General features: G+C 34.0%; 4 protein-coding genes across 4 annotated transcripts; 2 read left to right on the forward strand and 2 right to left on the reverse strand.

Annotated features, from left to right (window-relative positions):
* Positions 1–437: 437 nt before the first annotated feature.
* On the reverse strand, positions 438–5,365 carry LOC105804773 (putative disease resistance protein At1g59780). The gene is made up of 2 exons (XM_012637524.2): positions 743–5,365; positions 438–663 (listed from the first exon to the last, which is right to left on the reverse strand). The coding sequence occupies exons 1-2, from the start codon at positions 4,709–4,711 to the stop codon at positions 655–657; spliced, it is 3,978 nt and encodes a 1,325-aa protein (XP_012492978.1). The 5' UTR covers positions 4,712–5,365; the 3' UTR covers positions 438–654.
* Positions 5,366–5,989: 624 nt separating this feature from the next.
* LOC128034953 (uncharacterized) lies at positions 5,990–7,446 on the forward strand. The gene is made up of 2 exons (XM_052624516.1): positions 5,990–6,885; positions 6,977–7,446. The coding sequence occupies exons 1-2, from the start codon at positions 6,120–6,122 to the stop codon at positions 7,249–7,251; spliced, it is 1,041 nt and encodes a 346-aa protein (XP_052480476.1). The 5' UTR covers positions 5,990–6,119; the 3' UTR covers positions 7,252–7,446.
* A 470-nt stretch (positions 7,447–7,916) lies between these two features.
* LOC105804774 (uncharacterized) lies at positions 7,917–11,050 on the forward strand. The gene is made up of 2 exons (XM_012637525.2): positions 7,917–8,011; positions 8,567–11,050. The coding sequence occupies exons 1-2, from the start codon at positions 7,999–8,001 to the stop codon at positions 10,777–10,779; spliced, it is 2,226 nt and encodes a 741-aa protein (XP_012492979.1). The 5' UTR covers positions 7,917–7,998; the 3' UTR covers positions 10,780–11,050.
* LOC105804775 (uncharacterized) lies at positions 10,938–11,816 on the reverse strand. The gene is made up of 2 exons (XM_012637527.2): positions 11,317–11,816; positions 10,938–11,197 (listed from the first exon to the last, which is right to left on the reverse strand). The coding sequence occupies exons 1-2, from the start codon at positions 11,473–11,475 to the stop codon at positions 11,093–11,095; spliced, it is 264 nt and encodes an 87-aa protein (XP_012492981.1). The 5' UTR covers positions 11,476–11,816; the 3' UTR covers positions 10,938–11,092.
* Between the last annotated feature and the right edge of the window lie 10,870 nt (positions 11,817–22,686).

Below are 22,686 nucleotides of genomic sequence, written 5' to 3' on the forward strand. Positions count from 1 at the left end.
ACACTTACCCAACAGACCTAGAGTTCGCAAATAATGTCAGTACTAGGGACAGAGAATGTCAGTACTGGAGGCAGCGGAGTCAAGACAATAGAGGGGGCCTATCATGGGCTATAATAGTACCTATAATAACATGTATAAATACTTGAATATTCATATCAATAAGACACGAGCAATTTATTACTCAATAGTATTAATTATCGTATGCTACACAAAATTTAAGTATAAATGGATTGAACGACTTTGAACCTTAAATCACAGTTTCAGTATTCTTATTAACATTATTCCTTTTATTCGCTATTCTCTGACAGGCTCTTTCTTAAGCATCATATCTCAGAATAGCAAATCTGACATTTCTCTAGCTTGTTTGCTTCGGGTGTTTCAACAACTGCGTTGTATCTAATTAAAACATATATCATATATATCTCTGGACACTAAAATCAAGTCAAACGTATATCTGTAAATGGGTGGTGAAAAAGGTCTTTTAAGAGAGAACAATAGAAATAATTTTAGTACAACAAGAGTTATTGTTGCTGAGGGGTTGGACTACAATTTGGAAGAAACAAGACAAGCCGTTATCTCAGGAAGATGCCATAAACTATGTATCACTTGGAAAGACTGCGTTGCAACCTGAACCAATTGTCTCTCCTACAATATTTATTGTTCCTGCAAAGAAAAGAAAGAGATGTGAAGAGACATAAAAATGAAAAGGATGGAGATAGGAATTGAGAGGAATTTAACTCACCCATCCAGGAGAAAAGTAGAAGTTTTTCATGATTGTTACTTTGCTATCCATGCTTCTTTCTACATCTGCTATAAAGTCTTCTTTCATATTTGTGAGGGCCAGTTCCTCCAAGGCTGCCAGATTTTCCAACCCATCAGGCTTTTTAAGATTTTTGCAGCTTCTGATCTCTACTTCTCTTAACTTCGGCATGGCTCGTTCCTTCACAGTCCAGCATTTCAGTTTATATAACATCCACAACTTTAAGACCCTAAGTTGAGGAAATCCTGGTGGATCACAAGTCATCTTTGTCCCCAAGAAGGATTGAGCATAAAGCCTAAGGACCTTCAACCGCTTCAGCTCCCCAAGCTTTTTCATTGGGTCTTCTGACAGATGTGTCATTGACAGTGTCAGTATTTCAAGATTCTCGGGAAAACCAATTTGCTTTGGAAGTTTTCCAAGCAAATAAAGTTGTGATAGTCCCATCTGATGCCATTTCTGCAGGTCCTCTACTATGAGGTCTAAAGGTTTATTGAATTTATCTATTAATCTCAATTTCAAGGATTGAAGCTTTTCCATAAGAGTGATCCAGGGACCTATGACTTCATGTGATGCTTCATTGCATGTTAACTTCAATTTCCTCAGATCAACCAAACTCTTCATCCAGTTTCTCTTGGGACTCGCATTTTTAATCACCAACCCACACAAAATCTTAAGATTGTTCAATGAACCACTAGAAAATGGCTTTAGAGAGGACAAATCAACATCAATATCACTCATATATAAATGCTGAAGTTTCTTTGCCTTCCAGATGGTACTAGGCAACTTGGTTATGAAAGTGTGCTTTATGTCTAAAGTCTCCAGGTGATGCAGGTCACCAACTGACTGTGGGACATCATCCAAAAGTGTTCGCCTCAACCCCAAATACTTTAGATATGGTAGTTTGCCCAGTGTATCAGAAAGCACTGGTTTGTAAACACCTTCTAGATCAAGCACTACAAGCATTCCAAAGCCTTTATCAACAACCTTGCTAAGAAGCTCATTTACTCCATATGTAGGTGCATCTCTTCTTTTTCCATAGAAAGAAATATAAGAACGCAGTCGTTGAACTCGGGTTTCTAAGTGTTTGGAGTGGGAGGAAATATCTGAGTCTTCTGAAAGCCGTCGGATGTTAAACCACGGTGATCCACATATACCTGAACTGTTGGAGAAGTGAAAAAACCCAACTTTCTCTGTATCTAGAAACAGATCATTGTATATGGTATTTGGCACACGACAGGCCTTGGGCCTTCCATCTAACTTGTGTTTTGTAACCTCAATCATGTTTCTACACTTGAGTTCTTCAAAATATTCTTCCACTAGCTTTTCAGGAGGAGTTTTCACTTGGTCTGTTGCTGTCACAAACCCCTCAGCAAGCCAAAGTTGATACAACCTTCTAAGAGGAATCTCATACGACTTGGGAAAAAGACCCAAGTAAAGAAGACAGCATCCCAAAGCTGGAGCTAAATCCTGGTAGGCTAAAGCCACAATATCTGAGTTTGAGAGATCACCGACAGAAGTTGCCTCCTTCTGCAAAGTCCTCTTTTCTTCTTTTTGCTTGGACTGATTTGGAAAATCTTTGCCATCTGTAGTAGCTGTTTTAGGATCTATCATTATTGCTTTCTTCTCATGTTTTTGCTTGGTATATAAGGAAGCTGATTTGCCAGATGGGTTCATTTGATCTTCAGTTCTTACCTTCTTTTTCTTTTCCAATTTAGGAATGGGATGATTGATCACACTTGTCCATTCAACATAATTATCCTTCCTAGATAACAAACCTCCAAGCAGGACAATTCGAAGAGGTAGGCCATGGCATATTTGCAAGATCTTCTCCTTTAGGTTAATATCTCCCTGCATATTCTTTACTTTGTTCAAGAACAATTCCCAGCTTTCATCATCAGTTAAGGGCCGTAGTTGCAGAACTACAGTCTCTGGGTTGATATGGTATGCTAGATATGCATTACGAGTAGTGATTATCACCCTGCTGCCATTTGATAAATTGGGAAAGACATGATTAAGTCTCTCCCAAACATCTGGTGTAGGGACATCATCCAAAACTATCAAGAATCTCTTCCAGGTTAAGAAAAGCTGAAGCCTTTCCCTCAACTTCTCAAGAGTCAAGCTCTCTTTTTGCTTGGCATTTCTAAGCTGTCCCAGTAAGTCAATTAATAGCTGTCTCTCATTGAATTCATCCAACTTCAGGGGAACATTAACCCAAGCTCGACATTCAAAGTGCCTCTTACTTGCTACACTGTCATAAATCGTCCAGACAAGGGCTGTTTTGCCTGAGCCTGCCACCCCTAACACTGAAATTAGAAAATGCAACTTGTAGCTGTTGAGTGTTAGTTCTGCTAATTCCCTTCTTTTATCAGCCAAACCAACAATGCTTGACTTTTCATCCTTACCATCAGAAAGCTTATTGCAGTTCTCTACAACTGTTTGATCTGAAAAATCTTTTAGCACATCTTCTAAGTGTGGAAACTTTCTCATTATTCCAGAGTTAGCTTCACCTTCACTTAGAGTAAAAATTACCCGGCTACCATTCAACGAATTTGGAAGGGAAATTTGGAAACTGCACCAAATTTTACTCATCCATACGTCACATAAAACCACAAGGTACCTCTTTTGAGCTAAGAAATTGTGAAGCCTTTTTCGTAGTAACTCCACAGTCAGCCTTTCTTTCAACTTGACACTTGTGACTTGCTCAAATATGTCAGTCAGAATGTCTATTTCGTGATACTCCTGAGGAACATGAACCCAAGCACGGCATTGAAAGCGCTGTTTAATGTCTTTTGCATTGTAGATTGGCCATAACAAGGTTCTCCTGCCAGAACCTACTGTACCCTTGATTGAAATGAGGAAAAGCAAAATGAGCGGATTCAGAATCGATTGTGTCAACTTGTCAATTGCAGCCTTCACACCAGTCATACCACGTTCCTCCTCCAAATAAGTTGAAGATTGAGGCAATCCATCTATTAATTGCCCCTTCAGCTTTTTTAAGTTGGGGAAATAGTGTCTCCCTCCTATCCATGAATTAATTTTCCTTGCAACATTTTCATTCTGAACAACAGTGATCACCTTGCTACCATTCAATGAGTATGGGAAGGCTGCTTTGATGTTGTTCCAAAACTCAGCTGTTTGGACACCATATAAAACTATCAAATACCTCTTTGAAAATAAGAAATCATGGAGGGTCCGCTGCGGTGACTGAAGGGGTAGCTGCTCTTCCTCTTGGCCATCAGTAACCTGTTTTAGAATGGTAAGTGATATCTCTCTTTGTCCAATCTCTTCAGAGACACGAATCCAAGCTCGACACTGGAAATGCCTTTTGATATCATCTGCATTGTAGACTCTCCACAGAAGAATCGCCTTACCAAGGTATGCCCCATTAACTGTTAAAAGGAGATATTGCAAAGTAAGCCGGCTGAGTACTTGTTGACTTAAATTCTTTTCAAGATCTGTGAGAACAATCGTAGATGCAATTGATGAAACAGTCTCATTGTCAGTTGAGACTTGCAGATCTTCCAAGTCAGTAGATGGCTTTGCTGGCGGATTCAAAACTACTGCTGGAACTCCAGAGTCACTTAATGGACTTGATTGAATTTTTTTGCTGTAAGACCTTATTCCCTTTGTCAGTTGCTCAATCTTGTTACTTAAAGACCCGTCACTCGAGAAGCTGCTGGAAGTACGCCTCTTTCTCCAGACTTTGTGACTCTGCAGCACCGTTCTGCCCAAAAGGACCTCAATATCATCCTCCAAAGAAAAAGTATCTTTCAGAAGGTTGTCCCACTCATCATCAATTGTTTTATTTGAAGTTTCAATGATTTCCCGCAAACGTTTTAGCTCTTTAATTCTGTTATTGATGACATCGGTTTTCAAACCCGGAAAGTTAGGTTCATGACTTGCAACCAATTCTAGTTTGGTTATCAGAATATGTATTGTTTCAAACGCCATGGAACTCAACTCTCAGTATTTGTGTGCCTTTCTTGTGAATGCCAAACCAAAAGCTGAAAACGGCTGAATTGCACAAAAATTCAGAGCTGAGCCAGAGATGGAAAATCACTTGCTTCCTTATTCATGCCTCTTTCTTCTATGGTATGCAGCTTTTGTTTTTCACTCGTCCCCTGCATTTTTACATTTTTCACATGCTTACAGTAATTAGCTCTGGAACTGTATTCTATAATTATCAAAATTAATTTTCTGAAATACGGTAAGAGAAGAAAGTTTCCTGTTGAATTTCCAACCAGAAATAAACTAACTGGATATAAGTATATTTGGAAACATACAATGAACTCATCTTTTATTTGTTCCAAACATAAATATTCAGTTTTTTTCATTTTCCTTTATTGGGTGCGGCAAAAAAAAGTTTTAATGAAACCCTTTTTGTCCAAAAACTTCTATGGTTTTCATGTGCTTGAGGAGTATTTCAGGCAAATGCAAGAAAAAAAAATCTAGATTTTGATAAGTTCTTTCTCCAAATATAATCCAAGTACATGACCAATTCCCAAGCGTATATCCCAACAATTAGAATTTGGGATTTCATCTTGGAAGTTTCGATTACAAATATGATAAGGCTCATTTACAAATTCATGAACTTTAAATTAGGATTTCATTTGAACTGTTCCAATTAAACATAATCTAACCCCCATCATCTATTTATTGTCTTGTAAAAGTTCATTTAGAATCAAATCCCATTACAATGATAGATTTAATATATATATATATATATATTGCTTTTTATTTTCTGTTCTCATGAATTTCTGTATTGCTAGAAGGACAAATTAAAAGATAAAAAAGCAGGAACTAGATTCTAGTGTATACAAAGAGAAATGGATTGCAATAAATAAAAAATAAAAAAAATAAAAAACTGAAAAGAACTTGCCTAGATCAGTTGATTGGCATGGTCATTGTTTCATATTGGAGCTTTGGGCTGTTAGAAGTTTCGAGGCAGTAACTTCCAGGAAAATGGCAGAAGCCTCTTAGAAGTTCCAGGGAGGATGTATAATCGGTGAGATGGCAATTGACAAAGTTTTTTGTTGTTTTGAAATCAAAATCAACTTTACCTCCAAATCCTTTTTGTCTGTTAAGAATAGAATTTAACATTAATCATATTATTTATTTTCTGCTTTTTCCTTGGATTTCATTTAAAGTTGTAAAAGAAAAGGGAAAAGAAAGATTCTCAGAGGCCTTGGACAGCAAGTATTCATAATTTCAGAAGCCATGTTTCTCAGATACTTTTATTTTTCCTTCACGTAACCGTGTCCTTTTGATATATGCCCAAGTCCCACATCCCTGAATTCGAGTAACCTAGCCTCACAGTTGCAATTAATCTCTTTCCATAGGCACACAAACCAGAAAGAAAATGGAAAAACAAGAGGTTGAACAACTGGATGCCCCAATAATCCTAGCAGTGAAAGGCCAGACAAGGAAAACAGTAGCCTACGAGCTTGCCAAACACCTGAAATACCCTGTCATTGACCAAGATGAAATCACCCTAGTTCTCCAAAACTCTGAATGTCTCGACAACATATCCTTCAAGATTGCTCTTTCAATTGCTTCAATCCAACTGAAAGAGTTGAAGCTCGGGGTGATCATCAGCACACCACTCTCTCAAAAAGAACACTTGGATAATTTAAAGAAACAGGCCAAGTCTGCAGGTGCTTTTCTGGTGATAATTCAGTGCCTGCCAAAAGATGGAAGCAATGATTTCAACATTGAAGGAGTTCCAAGGCTCATTGTTGATCCCACAAAGCCAACCTTTGATGCTGAAAATTTTGTTTCAGATGAGTTGGATAAGGTCAGAAAAAGATCTTACAGGCACTTGCATCCCTTAATATTCAAAAATAAGCTAACTGCTGAATCTAAAGTGGAGTGCAGTCGCTGTCAGAAAACCATTTCAGGTCCGTACTATCAATGTTTTCTTGGATGTGATGAATACATATTCCATAAAGACTGTGGAGAGCATCCTGGTAACTTGGAACAAGTCGGGAAAAACTGCCCTAAATATCTAAGGGTAACTGAACCTGAATATCTGTTCCCAAAAAAGAGTAACTGCAAAATATGTGAATATAAAAGCAAAGAGTTCTCGGATGGTTGTCATGATTGCCTGTTTCAAACCAACATGGAAGGTGAATTCTTACCAATCATTGTTAACCATGAATCTCATGCACATCCCCTCAATCTTCTAATGATGCCATTGTCTTACAATTATGAGTTTAGATGTTCTGGATGTGGTGGTTTTGGCCATTCTATTAGTTACAGATGCTACGATTGCAACTTTAATTTGCATGTCAGCTGCATGTTGCTGCCACAAACTGTTTCGTACGACTACGATAAGCATCCCCTCAGGCTTACCTATGATTCCCTTGAACAAAGTTATTTCGAGAAAAGCTATTGTGAAGCTTGTAAGAAGGAAAGAAATCCAGGGCACTGGTTTTACTACTGTCCAGCATGTGAATCCTCGACTCACTTGGATTGTGTCACAAATCAGATAACCAGGTCTTAAAAAGCCGTTGTCGGATAGATCAAGCATCAAGGGTGGCTCACAAAATTGAAGCAAATGTTAGAATTTTCATTTTAATTCCACAGTTTGCAACTTTAACCATGTATGATTGCTGGCTAATTCAAATAGCCAATGGTTCTTTTATGGAGACTGTATGTCAGGAAATGTGATTTCAGTTTTATTCAAATTTAGTTTAAAACCAATCTAGACTTTCTAAAATTTTATGCTTTCTATTCTATTTTCTTAGGAAGGTGGGCTATAAATATGTTTAACCTGATATATCTTTGATTCACCAATCAATGCCACGAACTAAAACACGGTTTCATCACACAGATTCAATGAAACATTAAGAACATATTAATCCTTCATGAGCATTTATCCACGGGTAATGGCATTGAATTCAGTTTATTAAAACTCAACCCTTTAAATGTCAAGATCCTTTCCTTTGGATCAATATAAGGAACTTAATAGTTCCTCAGTTAAAGAAATGAACCCTTTCTTTTCCTTGCAGTTTATCCCCCATTAGAAACAAAGAATCTGATTTAACTTAGCCCTCACTCTCATTAATCAACTGTCAAGCACAAGCAATACACTTTGTAGATTAAGTAATGTAAAGTTCCATTAAAAGTAATGAAACTATTAAAACCTTCTGAAGGTCTAAAAATGTAGTTTAAAGAGCAACTCAAAATACCTTGTCTGACAAGAGGTATCAGGAAGAGGAACAGCATTAGTATTTCCAATGATTACCGCTGGTAAGTAACTGCTTTCTGCTGCTTCTTTTATAATGATGTTTCAAATGTAGTGTCTTCTGTTTATGTTGAGATAATCATCACATTGTAAGAAAAATAAGAAGATCTGTAGCATGGGAGATAACAAGTTATTGGCATATACATTTAGTACAACGTTTTCAGAATGCAATGTTAGGAACCTTTAAATGATCATTTAATCGATTTCTAGATATTTTAGTTCAAAAGACTAAAGATAAAGATTGAACCAACAAGCTGTTGGTCAAGTTGGAAGCAATCTCTCCCTTGTAAAGGTGAGAACACAAGCTCAATCCCCAAGAAACACACTTGTTGGGAAGGCTTTACTTTAAACACTTCCAGCCTGACAAGGATTATTAGACTTAAGTCCAATACGGATTGGGGATACCCTGGGTTTACAAAACAACATATATATATAAAGAGAGAGAGAGAGAGAGAGAGAGAGAGAGAGAGAGAAAAGATTGAGTTTCTTACCAATTGTGATTTAATGAAGAGGTTATGTAAACAATTGTCAAACTTAACTTTCTGTTTATGCTTATTCAGTTATTACTGGCTTGATTACAATGAGGAGGGGGAGGGGGACAATGGAGGTTTTTACCCCAAAGCTAATGAAGTTATGGAAAGAATGGGAGCTTCGAGCAATGGTTGTAACGAGCCTTCTTGTCCAAATAATTCTCATCGTATTAGGCAGCCAAAGGAAATACATTCCTAAAGTAAAGATTAGAGCCATTGTTTGGTGTTCCTACTTGCTGGCTGACTCTGTTGCAACCATTGCACTTGGCATACTAACAAATAACCTGGGAGATATATATGATGAAAGAGGTGATGTTGACATAAACACTAAACTTACAGCATTTTGGGCGCCTTTTTTACTGCTGCACTTGGGTGGCCCCGATACCATTACAGCTTATGCCTTGGAAGACAATCAGTTGTGGTTAAGGCACTGTTTTGGACTGATAATACAGACAGTTGTGACTGGATACATCTTCTTGATGGCCTGGTCAGATAGCCGTCTTTCGCTGCTAAGCATTCCGATGATTGTGGTGGGATCAATTAAGTACGGAGAGAGGACTTGGACTCTTTGGAAAGCAAGCAGTGATGAACTTCGAGACTCAATGCTGACTTCTCCAGATCCTGGTCCAAACTATTCCAAGTTGATGAATGAATACAGGCAGAAACAAGCTGAAGGTTTCTTTATGGAAATTGAGGAGGTTAAGGATGTTCAGCAAGAATTGGATGTAGCTGCCCCTCAAGGAACCACTCCTGATGACCAAAACATAATCAAAGCTCATGTGTTGTTTCAAACATTCAAGTGCCTGTTTGCAGATCTCATTCTAAGCTTCAAAGACAGGGAGAAGAGCCAATCTTTGTTCCAGAAAATGTCTGGTAAAGATGCTTTTGATGTGGTTGCTATTGAACTAGGGTTCATGTATGACAAGCTATACACAAAAGCAGCTGTCATTTATACTCCTATGGGTTTGATTCGCCGCATCACTACTTTCTGTCTCACTTTCCTGGTGTTGCTGGTTTTCTCTTTTGAGGACATGAAGTATAAAAAAGTAGACATATTCATTACTTTTCTTCTCCTTGTTGTAGCTGTTTTTCTGGAGATATATGCAGCACTGGTACTACTTTTCTCAGACCAAACCAATCATTGGTTGATCAAGCACAACAAAACATCATGTCTCAAACTCATCCATTCTTTACAACCAGTAAGGAAAAGGTGGTCGAGTCGGGTGCCACAGTCAAGTCTACTTGGAAGTTTCCTCAAGGAAAAGCCTTACTTCAGACTCCTGAAAAGGGTAGTGGAGAAATGGCCACCTGAAACTTATGCAGAAGTTGATGATGATCTCAAAAGGCTGATTTTCAAGCATGTCAAAGAGAAATTTAATCAGTTTAAGGAGAAACAAGATGATGGCAATTTCAGGGATTTGTGCAGCCAAAGGGGAAGCAACATACTTCAAATGTATAAGCGGCAAACTCGCCTTAGCCTTGAGTGGAGTATCAATGTCGAATTTGATCAGAGTATCCTTATTTGGCACATTGCCACAGAGCTCTGCTACTTCTCAGAGGGAGAGCTCAGTACCATAACAAGCGATATTCAATCATCCCGTGAAGTGAGCTATTGCATCTCAAATTATATGTTCTGTCTGCTGGTCACTTTTCCTTTCCTGTTGCCAATTGGGATTGGACTTATCAGGTTCCGGGACACTCAGGCTGAAGCCAAGAGGTTCTTCAAAGAAAGATTAACCCTTTCAAGAACAAAGGCAAAACACAGGATTACATGTAACAAAATGTTTCTTCAAGCCATTGACGGTGAGTTAGAAATGCAAGAAGAGGAAAGCAACACAAGTACATGTTGGAAGTCATTGAATCAAGCCATGATGTTCTTGGAAGAACCAACAATGTACCAAATGATTGCAATTTGCAGAATGTTGCTTCGAGAAAACATTGATGTTCTGCCTGGGAAAGTGAAGGGGGATAGCAGCAAGTCTGTGTTGTTCGATGCATGCCGGCTAGCATCAGCACTAAACGGAGTCACCAACAAGAAAGTTAAGTGGGATATGATTAGAGATATCTGGTTGGAGATATTAACCTATGCTGCTAGTCACAGCAGGGGGAGTCAGCATTGCCAACAGCTGAGACGAGGTGGTGAGCTTCTGACTCATGTTTGGCTTCTCATGGCACATTTTGGCATGAGTGAGCAGTTCCAAATATCTAAAGGTTATGCAAGAGCTTTGCTGACAGCAAAATAACCTCAGTTCTTCAATTTTATTATGTATTTTTTTAGCAGCCATGAAAATGAATTTCATTTTTAACAATTCAAGAAACAATTTCACTGGGGATTCAGTTGTGTTCTAGCAAAGATTCTACTTGAATAAATTGAATTCACAATCCTAACATTGTATAGATCTAGAAAAAGTGAGGATTTCATATCTTTATATTTCAAGTTCCCTCTGTCTGAGAAGAACAAGAAAGGATTCACATGTTCTTATGGTACAATTATTGATACAATAAAAAGAAAAAGGAAAAACTAGTTCAACATACTTGTACAATATGTTAAAACTGTTAAGAGTTCTTCATTTTTTTATCATTCTTCAGTTCCTTGAAATTCCTCCACAAATACTTCCCACTAGCCATATCCACAAATACCCAGAATCCATTCTGAACCATCTGAAATTCAGGAATATGAATGTTAGAAACAAGAAGAAATAAAACCCAAACAAGAATAACAGAAACCCAGAAAAAAAAAAAGGAAACATTCCTGGAAAAGAAAGAAAATATTTTCATACCCTTTTGAAACTGAATTCTTGCTTATCTTTTACAATAATCTTCTCGGAATCCTCAGAAACTTGGCCGTCGATATCAGATGATGAACGTACCGTCCTCCATGCGAAATACCCTGCTAAAATGGCCGAGAAAAACACCAACAAGAACCTCATAGGACACATTTCGCCTCTCTTTCTTTTAGTTTCAGTCCCAATGGGGAAAAACAATCTCTGCCCTGGGTTGCCTTCAATAGACAAAGAATTAAAGAAGATTCTAACAACCCCAAACTTTTTTTTCTCTTTTTTTTTTTCCTTTGCTTACTGTGATAACAGATAATATAGATTGGATTTAATAAGAACAAAAGCAAGGGAAAGAAGAAATGGGAGAAATATTCATTCTATGAAGGCAAACTGTGCAATATTTTATTATGTCAAAAATCATATCCATGTGGAAACCACGTTGCTGGTGGCTGGAGATTGAATTTTTCTCCCCAAAGGCATTGAGGATTTGGTACTGGGATTAATGAATAATTTTACAAGGTCAATAATGGCTCACAAGTCAGCAATCACCAACTACATTATCAATTCTATGCATTTTACTTTTTCAATTTTGTTTGTAAATTGCAAAAGTAGAGAATTGTATTTCTATTTCCTTTTTTTTTTCAGATGCAAATTTGTAAACGGTTTAAGTAGAGAATGACTTTGTAACTTTGCAAATTGTATTTGTAGACAAATTATATATTAATTGATAAATGGCAGTTTTGGGTATAAATTATATTAATACAGTCATAATAGTCCTTAACTTTTATTTTGTTTTGGGTCTCTAACCTAATTACTTTTCAAATCACTTTGGCTTTTTACTTTCACATTTTAGTTAAATAATTTTTCTGTAGATGAAAAATTGATTGTAATAATACTGTGGTCATTTGTTCAGTGTATTTCATAAAATTAAAATTATTTCAAGTCTTCGTATATATAGATTGTCATGTAGATTATTGCATTAGTGCAATTAAATTTTGAAAGTCAAGTATCAAAGTGATAAAAAAAATTAGGACCAAAAGTAACTAAAGAGATCAATGTTAGGGACTAAATTTATCATTATGTCATTACCATATAAAATCAGTTTCTAAAAGAATCTTATGAAGTAAATAGGGTCAAAATGGACATTTCCTTAACCAAAAAGAAAAGCATTTTCATAGTTTACATTAGATGTGAAATTGCTTGAAATTGAGAATTGAGAAGGCTAGGTTTGATCACAAGTAAGCAAAGGGAAAAGATTGTGATGTAAGGGCATTAAGGGTATAATAGGTAATAGGTATCAAATATAAGGTTTTTAATTGGATTAATCTAATATTGTCTATATGGAATTGATTCCTAAAGTTATACTTTCTTGTCTTCATGGTTTGTTAGGTAGCAAGCATTGCATTTCTTAATCACTTCTATTAAATACTTATTAAAGTTTCAGTTTCTTGATTTTAATATTAAATTTTAAAGCTTAATTAATTAAATTATTTATTTATCATTATCTCTTTTTACTTTTTTTTGTTTTTTTTATTTGCTAAATTAGCAAAAAAATTGTTGAAAAAAATATTTGACAAAATAAATTTTTTCTTTAAATTTAGGAAAATAGGTTGGTTTTAAAAAGAGTGTATAAAAGCGCGTCCAACTGGACGCATTTTTTGCAAAGTTGACATGAAACCTCACCTAGCTGAACAAGTTTTTTTATTAAGTCGCATTTTCTAACTTTTTTAATATAACTAATTTCTTTGGTCAGATAATTAAATGTTAGTGGTTTTATTTTTGAATCTTGGGTTCAATTCCTCTTTCACTCACATTTGTATTTTGTATTTCAGCTTGTTTTAAGCTTTTATTATTTTTAATTAATATTTTAAATATTTTAGCTCCCTTAGTTAAATGGTTAAATAATTATGATTTCATTCTTGATTCTTAGGTCCAATTCATTTTCTAAACACATTTGTAATTTTTATTTCATATTGTTTTAAGCTTTTTTAATTAATAAATATATTGTTTTCAATTTTTTTACTTTTAATTAATATCTCTTTTATTTATAAAATCAAATAATTATTATAAATATCATTATTTTTAGTAAATTTAATTTTTATATGTGTAATATTGTTCAATTCCTTTTCTAAACACATTTGTAATTTTTATTTCATGTTATTTTAAGCTTTTTAATTAATAAATATATTGTTTTCAATTTTTTATTTTTAATTAATAATTCTTTTATTTATAACATCAAATAATTATTATAAATATCATTATTTTAGTAAATTTAATTTTTATATGTGTAATATTTATTTTTAATCCATATTATGAGTGTAGTAAATTTTAGTATTATATATTTTTGTATGTGTATTTGAAATATTTCACATATAAACATAATGATATTTGAAATAATTAATTGAAATATTTCACATTTAAAAATATTTGAAATATCATACCCACAATGTAGATGAAAAACAGTTATATTTGAAATATTTTACATATAAAAATCATAATTATATTTGAAATAATTATTTCATTTTATAATATTAGAAATTATTGTACTCACAATATACGTGGAGAGAATAAATATTATATATAAAGAAAAATATATAAAAAATTAGTTGATGTTTATATTATATATAAAGGAGTTATTGATTTCAAATATTTTAACATAATGATATATATAATATATTTTTATTATATAATTATATAATTTTTACTTAATTTTATAAATAAAAATTATTAATTAAAAAGATGAATTAAAATAAAAATTTGAAAACAATATATTTCTTAATTTAAAAGAGACTTGAAACATATAATAAAAATTACAGTTGTGTTTAGAAGAGGAATTAAACTTAGGACTCGATGATGAAATTATTATTTAATCATCTAATCAAATGAGCTAGTATGTTAAAAGTATTAATTAAAAATAATAAAAGTTTAAAACAACATGAAATAAAAAAAATACAAATGTGAATAGGAGAGGAATCAAACCTGAAACTAAGTACAAAACCATTAACATTTAACTATCTGACAAAAAATTAATTATATTAAAAGGTTAGAAAATACGGCTTAAAGGAAAAACGTGTTTGACTGGACGTGCTTTTCTTGGAAAACTCGTCTAATTGTGCAGAAAACGCGTCTAACTGGATGCACTTTCACACACTCTCCAAATTCAACCTATTTCCCTAAATTTAAAAAAAAAACAGAATTTTTTTTTTTTTGCTAATTTAGTCTCTCTTTTTTAAGCTATAAATACCTTTCTTTTAGTTTATTTCAACGGGTTTTTTATATTTTTATTTTTCATGATTCCTTTGGCATATTCCTTTGATGGATTATTTCAACAAATTTTTATATTAAAAATTATTTTAAAAATAACATTTTTTATTTAACTTTAAAATGTTTTTGGTGTTCTTGATAATATAAGCAAATTATTTATCTATCTTCCATGGTGGAGCACCGAATGTTTTTCTACGTTAAAAAAAGTAAATATCATGAAAGGGATACACACCCCATCGTGCATATTCGAAGGGAGAACATCAAAGTGAAAGTCTAAAGGACACGTGATGGAATTCAAGCAACAAGGATGATAGGGCCTGATTAAACAAAATAAAAAGCAAAACCATATCAATCATCCATCACTGTTTCTTTTTATCACTAATTTATAAAAATTTACAAAATATCACTTAATTATTTAAATTTGTCCTCTTTTTTATCCGTTACACTAATGAAAAAAAATGATATGACAACTTTCCAAATAAATATAATAACAATTTTAACCTTCAAGATTTTTACATTGAGTCAATTTAATTTTGATTCTAAAAAATTTAACCTTTGATGTTTTACATATTGTGTAATTTGATCCTTCTAAAATTTTGCTTTCTTTTTTCTATAACTCTTTTACTTAAAAAGTTCAAAAAAGTTATCAACTAAATTCGATTGAAAATATAACAAAATGGAAACACCCTAAAATACAATATCATAATTTTCATGTTTTTTTTTCTCTTGATTCTCCGGTCCTCCATTGTTGGATAGAAAGCCAATGGTTGAGAGGACTTGAGCTTCATCGGTTCACTCATCATTGATTTCTTAAGATTTGTGCTTGAATTGTTCAAGTTCAATTTAGTCGAGTTGCTCTTGTTATTCTCATTATTGTTATTGTAATCTTTAAAGAAAATAGAGAGCCTCGTCACTTGTTCCATTAACCCACGGTTAAAAGAAAAATAAAAGTGCCTTTGAAATTATCAACTTCGAAGTTGGAATGGTAATAAGCTTAGTTGAGTCCAAGTGGATAAGTTGAACGATTTCGAGATCTGGAAGTTTGAACAAACTTGTGAATGAACTCATCACATTACCAATTGCCAAAACCGATATCAAATTATGAATTTCGTCGGTAAATAAGAGCGATTAGAGTGTTACCACTTTATCCTTTTGCAATGTTGTCCTTGACTCCATGAAAAACCAAAGAACAACAAACAAACAAAACAACCCAAATTTTAAAAAGTATCTATCCAATCCATTGGAAATAAATAGTATTGACTCCACTAATTTAATCCAATTTTAAGTCTAATAAGTTAAAAAAATTTAAGCTTTGATATCAATTAAGTTTTTAACCATTTGAAGTACAAAGAAAACAACATATTTGTAGATTTTCTAGTTTAAAATAAACCATTTATTTTATTTCTAATTTACACCTTGTTTTCATGTGAAAAAAAGAGAATAAAATAAGGTAACGTGTAAATGTTGAACCTAATTTTTAAAAATTTAAAATTAAATTGACATAATGTATAGACGTTGAGTGTTAAATTTATAATTATGACAATTTTAAAATTTACCATGATTAATCATTTAACGATTGATGACTAAAGAAAATTTTAATAGTTGAATTATAGAAAAATTACTAATAATTGAGTGGTTATTAATATAATTTGCTCAAAAAATAAAACTTACTTTTTAGAGCTATATAAATATCCAATAGGAAAAAGTATTCAAATATGATAAAAGTTCATTGAACCCCTTTATGGTTTGAAAAGCATCCTCTTACACCTAAAGTTTGATTGCTAACCCATAAGGTTTTATTTATTAGACAAATTTTAAATAAAGAATAATTTTATCATTTATTAATTATTAATTATTCTATTTATTATTGTTATATTAAATTTTATATGCCATAATTTTAATTAAAAATAATAAAAGTCTAATTAGTTATAAAATATTTTAATTAATTAATTATATTATAATTTTATTATATTTTAATATAATCATCGTTAAACATAGTGTTTTTTCAATCCATATATGTATCTTTTGTAGTTACAAGTATATTCATAATTGTAATTACATGAAGTCATCGAATAAGTATAATCCAATTAATTATTATAAAACTTGATTAAACTTATAATCATAATACCTTTAAACTTAAACTAAAATAAATCTAAAAAGAACCCACATTTAGTGGAACATAAATTGAAATAAATATGAACTAAAAACTCATACATGTTTTATACAGAGTGAATTTCAAACATGTGATCTAAAACACTTAAGGCTTTAACATTGTTATTAAGCTAAAATCTGATTCACTATGTAAGTTTATTTTTATAAAATTGTTATTAATGATAATTATATTTTCTTTTCTTTTTTAGATTTTATTTATTTTTAAAATTTTATACAAATACATACTGAATATTTGAAATTTAATTTAGTTATATATATATATTAATTTTGAATAATCATTTTAATGTTATTGAGCATGTTCACTAGCATCAAACAAAACCAAAAAAAAAAGTCGAAAATATAAGAAATTATGAACCTAAAATCGAATTACAGATAAGCGAGCTCAATTGCCTAAAGCCTTCAAAACTTTGAACGACGAAGTCGAGTCCGGTAAAAAGTTTTTTGGGTAAACTACAGCACAGGTCACCTGATTATTGCCTCTATTTCTTTTTTAGCCACTTAACTATCAATTCTTTTAATTTGGTCACCTAACTATTGCCCCCCTTTTTCTGTCACTCAACTAAGCAATCTATTCATCAAAAAAAAAAAAAAACTAAGCAATCTAATAACAAATTTATCCTCTAAATTTTTAAATATTATATCGATTTAGTTATAATTTTAAAATATTAACTCCCAAAGTTCATAAATTATTTCAACTTGACCCTCAAAATTTACCTTACTCTTTCATTACTCCTACTTCCACTACCATTGTTCCCTCCACCCCTACCTCTTCCTTCACGTTTCTCAAAAAAATATCCCCTTTTTTTTTCTATTTGAACCTAATTTACGGTGGTATTAGACATGATTATGTAGCTCCACCGTTCAAAATTCAAACTACTGAGCTCCCGTCTGAGGCCATTTTCAAGATCCTAATTTTCCTTTTTGTTTTATTCTTTAGTTCTCACAAAAGCATTCAACAGGTAAGCTTCAATATAATATCCATTAAATCCTGGTGTATGTTTTTTCCTCATCTTTTAAGCGCATTTAAGGGTTAACTTTTAAAATTTTTGACTAAATCAATATAATATATAGAAATTGAAGGATAAATTTGACTATTTTACTAAAAAAAGACCAATTTCCTACCTTATTTATAGAAATGAGCCACTTTAAACTTTATTTTCCGGAATAGGCCAAAAAACAAAAAACGAGTCCATGTACGCTCATTTCAAGAGAAAATTTCAGAAAAACGCGTCCCTGAGAGAGCGTTTTTGCCATGTCAGTATAAAACGTGTTGATGTAGATGCGCTTTGCTGACATGACAAAAGCACTCCCCCAAGGACGCGCTTTATCCCGTGTTTTTTCTAGGGTGAGTTATTTGCATGTTTAGGGCTTATGGTTTAGGTGTTTAGGATTTTAGGGTTATGGTTTTTGTTAAAATAAATTAGGGTTTTATTTATTTAAGGTTTAGGGTTTTGGAGAAAATAAATTAGGGTTTATGGTTTTTAAAAAATAAATTAAATTAGGGTTTATTGTTTTAAAAAAAATAAATTAAGGTTTAGGAATTTTTAAAAATAAATTTCTGTTTAGGGTTTTAAGATTTTTGTAATAGTTTTAGGGATGAGTTCTGAAAAAATTATTTTGACAAGATGGATTTTATTTTATTTTTTGTTCAGTCAGCAAAAGTATTGACAAAAGCTCCCAGCTGGATGCTATTTTTCTACAGTAATTTCTAAAAAATAATTTTGAGAATATGGTTCTGAAAAAATAGGGTAAAAAACGCTTCAAGCAAGATGCACTGCCAGCAAAAGTACTAAAAAAGCTCCCAGCTGGACGTTATTTTTCTACAGTAGTTTCTGAAAAAATAATTTTGAGAAGATGATTCTAAAAAAATAGGGTCAAAAACGCTTCAAACAGGATGCACCGTTAGCAAAAGTACTAAAAAAAGCTCCCAAATGGACCTTTTTTTTCTATAGTAGTTTTTGAAAAAAATAATTTTGAGAAGATGGTTCTGAAAAAATAGGGTAAAAACACTTCAAGCAAGATGCACTGTCAACAAAAGTACTGAAAAAAATTCCCACCTGGACGCTCTTTTTCTACAGTACATCCTACTTGACCTTAGGCTATAAATGCGTCAAATTTCATTCTCATGTTGCATAAGTTACAGCAAGAGAAATTAGAGAAGTTCAGAAGAATAGAAATTGAAGAAGTTCAGAAGGTATAAGTTGGTTTATCGTATTAATATTTATACGAATCATTATATTTTTGCATAATATTTTTTTGTTTTGAATTTCTTTCAACAGATCATTTGGTTGAAAATGAGTGAACATATTAGAGTCATTATTTACTATGACGGTCAGGTCCGTGACACTGAGAACGGCGTTATTTTTTTACCAGAGAACATAGCGCGACTGATTTTTAACTAGAATATAAATTTAACAGAACTTCGTAAAAGAGTTAGGCGCAAAATCTTCAGAACGACGCCAATGAGAGTTTCATCTATTAAGTATCGATTTTGTGCTTCGATTGATCCCGTGACATATAACTCATTTGATATCAAATGTGGTAGTAGCTTGGAGGCGATGGTGCAGACTCATCTTGCTAGTGGATCACCCTATCTTGAGTTATATGTACAATTTTCATCGCCAGATGAAGCACTTGCGACTTCAACATCTGCTATTGTTTGAGAGGAATACACAACCTCTGCCCAACACTTTGTTAGTGAGAGGCAAAACACGGAAGTGTCCGTGTTTGGTTGCAATATAGAATACACGACCCCTACAAGACACTCCGTTAGTGGATGGGACATGCACCTTGGTGGGTCGATGTTCGATACTGAAAATACGTACTGGGGAATGACATCAAATTCTAGTGGTTGGCAATCCACATCTGATTGGGGACGTTATGAAACGTCCACGAGAAGGGATGATGTACTCCCTACGACATCCACCGTCAAGGGGACCTCATACGTTGCAGATGATGGTGGGTCGAATGATGAGTCCAATGTGGATACATCTAGAGAGCCCGACCCCGATAGTGTAAAAGTTGCATTATTTTCTGAACCGGAGCCTGTTCCAACTGAACCTGAAAAAAGTGAAAGGGGTTCAGATGAAGAAGAAGAAGATTCGCGATTAACGACGTACTTGTCTCCAGCCTACATACGTAATGTTGATCTACCGATAGATGATACGTTGGATTTTCCAGATCAACCACACAGAATTTGTGACCACACAAGTTCGTCGTTGAATTCAGGTGAATTAAAAGTTGGTAAGGAGTTTTCCAGTAAGGATAGTTTTATCGGTGCATTAAAATAATATAGCATCATGAACGGGGTTAATTACCACGTGGTTAAATCCAAATTCAAGAAGTTTGAGGCCAAGTGTGCAGCGCGAGACAGTACATGTTCATGGAAAATCATGGCTTCAGTTAAAAAAATGATAGGGTTGTGAGAGATAAAGAAGTTTAAAGGTCTACATATGTGCATTGTCGATACAGTATCACTGGGTGTTTAGGGTTTTTAAATATTACTGTTATTATTTAATGTTGCATTATTTAACGTACTTATGGGTTGACTAGTGTTTCACAAGATCATCCCAAAATGGATTCAGATATGATAACGAGGTTAATATTACCGATGGTGAAGGCGGATCTCAAGACTTCTGTGTCGGTCTTAATCGTCAATATTCGTAGCCAATTCAAGTACACGCCTTCTTACTGCAAGGCCTCGATAGCTAAGCAGAAGGCGTTGGATAAGATGCACAGTGGGCGGGACGTTTCATATAATGAGGTGTGACAGTGGTGTCAGGTGCTGGAGAGGTACGTCTCAGGTTGCGTAACAGACCTTAAAACGAGCCATGCATACTATAACGGCCACTTGCTCCGGATGCCAAGTGTTCAAGAGTCTATTTTGGAGCTTTAAGCAATACCGAGACCTATTTGTGTACTGCAAGCCATTGGTACAAATTGACAGTACATTTATGTATGATAGATATACCCATCGGTTATTGCTAGCTGTGGCACAGGATGGTGGTGGGAGAATCCTTCCAATTGCATTTACAATAACACTAGGGGAGTCATGTGTCGACTGAGATTTTTTTCTTTCTAGGTTGAGGAGACATGTTTACCCCTAGCCTAATATCTGCATTATATCGGATCAGGATACTGGAATACTAGCCGCAATTGAGCCACAGGGAAGCCTATGGGATTGCACACACTATCAGTATTGTCTAAGGCACGTTGCGTCCAACTACTACGGGAAATATCAGTCTACCACTGAACGATAATAAATTTAATCATTACTAATATTATTTCATTTGTAATATTCAATTTGTTTTGAATAGAAGAGTGGTATGCAATTATCACTATCCACTTATATTAACAAGGAATGAGATCAATAAGGACCATTTTCATGAGATGTTAGCGATTTTGTGGTCAATTAACGATCAAGGTACAAACTACCTCTGTAACATACCTTTTGATCAGTGGACACAAGCATATGACGGTGGCCTACGATATGGTCATATAACCTCAAACTTGGCTGAATTCATAAATTCTATTCTAAAAGGAACACGTCATTTGTCGATAACCTCCGTTGTGCGAGAGACATACTTCCGTTTGGCGGTACTATTTCTAAAGCGAGTAACGAGTTATAAAGGTCAAATGTAAGGAGGCCGTGTATGGTGCCGGAAGGTAGTGTAAGAAATTAACAAGGCGAATGTGCGGGCCAACACCATACACACAGTGTCTCACAACCGTGACAACCTATGATTTTGTGTGACAGAGTTTGACAGACCGAACCAAGGTATTATCGGTGGGTAATATCGTGTACGCCTGAGAAATAGGACTTGCTACTATGGGAGGTTTAATGCACTTCATTATCCATGCGCTCATGTAATTCTAGCTTGTCAGAATCTTCATTTGGATTCCATGAGTTATGTCGACGAAGTGTACAAATTAGAATACATGTACAACGTGTGGAGACATGTATTCCTACCGATCCTAGATGAATGTAAGTGATTGTTTGTATGGCTTACTCCATTTAAGTTGTTACCGGATAGAGAATTGCGTCGCAAACCAAAAGGTCGACTTTGCTCGATTAAAATACGTGATAATATGGATGTCCGGGAAAGAACGAACTAACAAAAGTTGTGCGGATGGTGTAGGAACCCAGGTCATACAATTCAAATATGTCCAAATTGAAATAGTTCATAATTGATTAAATAAAACTATGTTGCATTATTTCTATTGCCTTATTAAAAAAAACTTCTATTTTATTAAATAGGACAAAATATAAAAATAATTGACTATTAAAATATTCAAAACAACTCCTATTTTATTAAATAGGATCAAATATAAAAATAATTTGTATAAATATATTCAAAACAACTTTTATTTTATTAAATGAAACAATATAAAAATAGTTCGTACAAATATATTAAAAAAATTAATACATGTGACGGTTGGAATCAATGCCACATGCGGGTGGTTGACGGTTACGCGCTGGATTCTTTTTTGGTTGAGCTTTCGACGGGGGTTGTGGTTGTTTCGGCGAGGGTTGTGGTTGTTCTGGTTGTGGGTGTTGGGAGGATGACCCACCTTGATAGAACAAATACTGCAGAGGTGCTTGCATCACCCTCAGCGTAGGTGTTTGAATCCTATAAGGTGATGGAGATTGGAAATAAGATAAGCTCGCTGATGGTGCCTCATGCGATCCCTCTTACGATAATAGCCTATATGTTGTAGGTTGAGTCAGAGTCATCGGGAAAATAGATGCATTGAGCCTTGCATTCCAACCTGGAATAGAATTGGGAAAAGAAAATATATAAGGGTTAGGATACATATAAGGGTTAGGATACGCACCTGACATAATCTGAAAGGGCTGTGGTATGGGCGTTGGGCCCAGTGATTACGTGGGTGTTGTTGATGGGCCCGCCTCGTCAGCCATTCTCCTTGGATTTAAAG

Source organism: Gossypium raimondii, chromosome 11 (genome assembly GCF_025698545.1).
Source record: "Gossypium raimondii isolate GPD5lz chromosome 11, ASM2569854v1, whole genome shotgun sequence".
NCBI classification, from domain to species: Eukaryota; Viridiplantae; Streptophyta; class Magnoliopsida; order Malvales; family Malvaceae; genus Gossypium; species Gossypium raimondii.

Excerpts from the sequence above, each read along its gene's own strand:
- LOC105804773 (XM_012637524.2), bottom strand. The coding sequence starts at position 4,711 with ATGGCGTTTGAAACAATACATATTCTGATAACCAAACTAGAATTGGTT.
- LOC128034953 (XM_052624516.1), top strand. The coding sequence starts at position 6,120 with ATGGAAAAACAAGAGGTTGAACAACTGGATGCCCCAATAATCCTAGCA. Across the intron at positions 6,886-6,976 it reads GTTTCAAACCAACATGGAAG|ATGTTCTGGATGTGGTGGTT; the intron begins GTGAATTCTTAC and ends TTATGAGTTTAG.
- LOC105804775 (XM_012637527.2), bottom strand. The coding sequence starts at position 11,475 with ATGTGTCCTATGAGGTTCTTGTTGGTGTTTTTCTCGGCCATTTTAGCA. Across the intron at positions 11,198-11,316 it reads AAGAATTCAGTTTCAAAAGG|ATGGTTCAGAATGGATTCTG; the intron begins GTATGAAAATAT and ends CCTGAATTTCAG.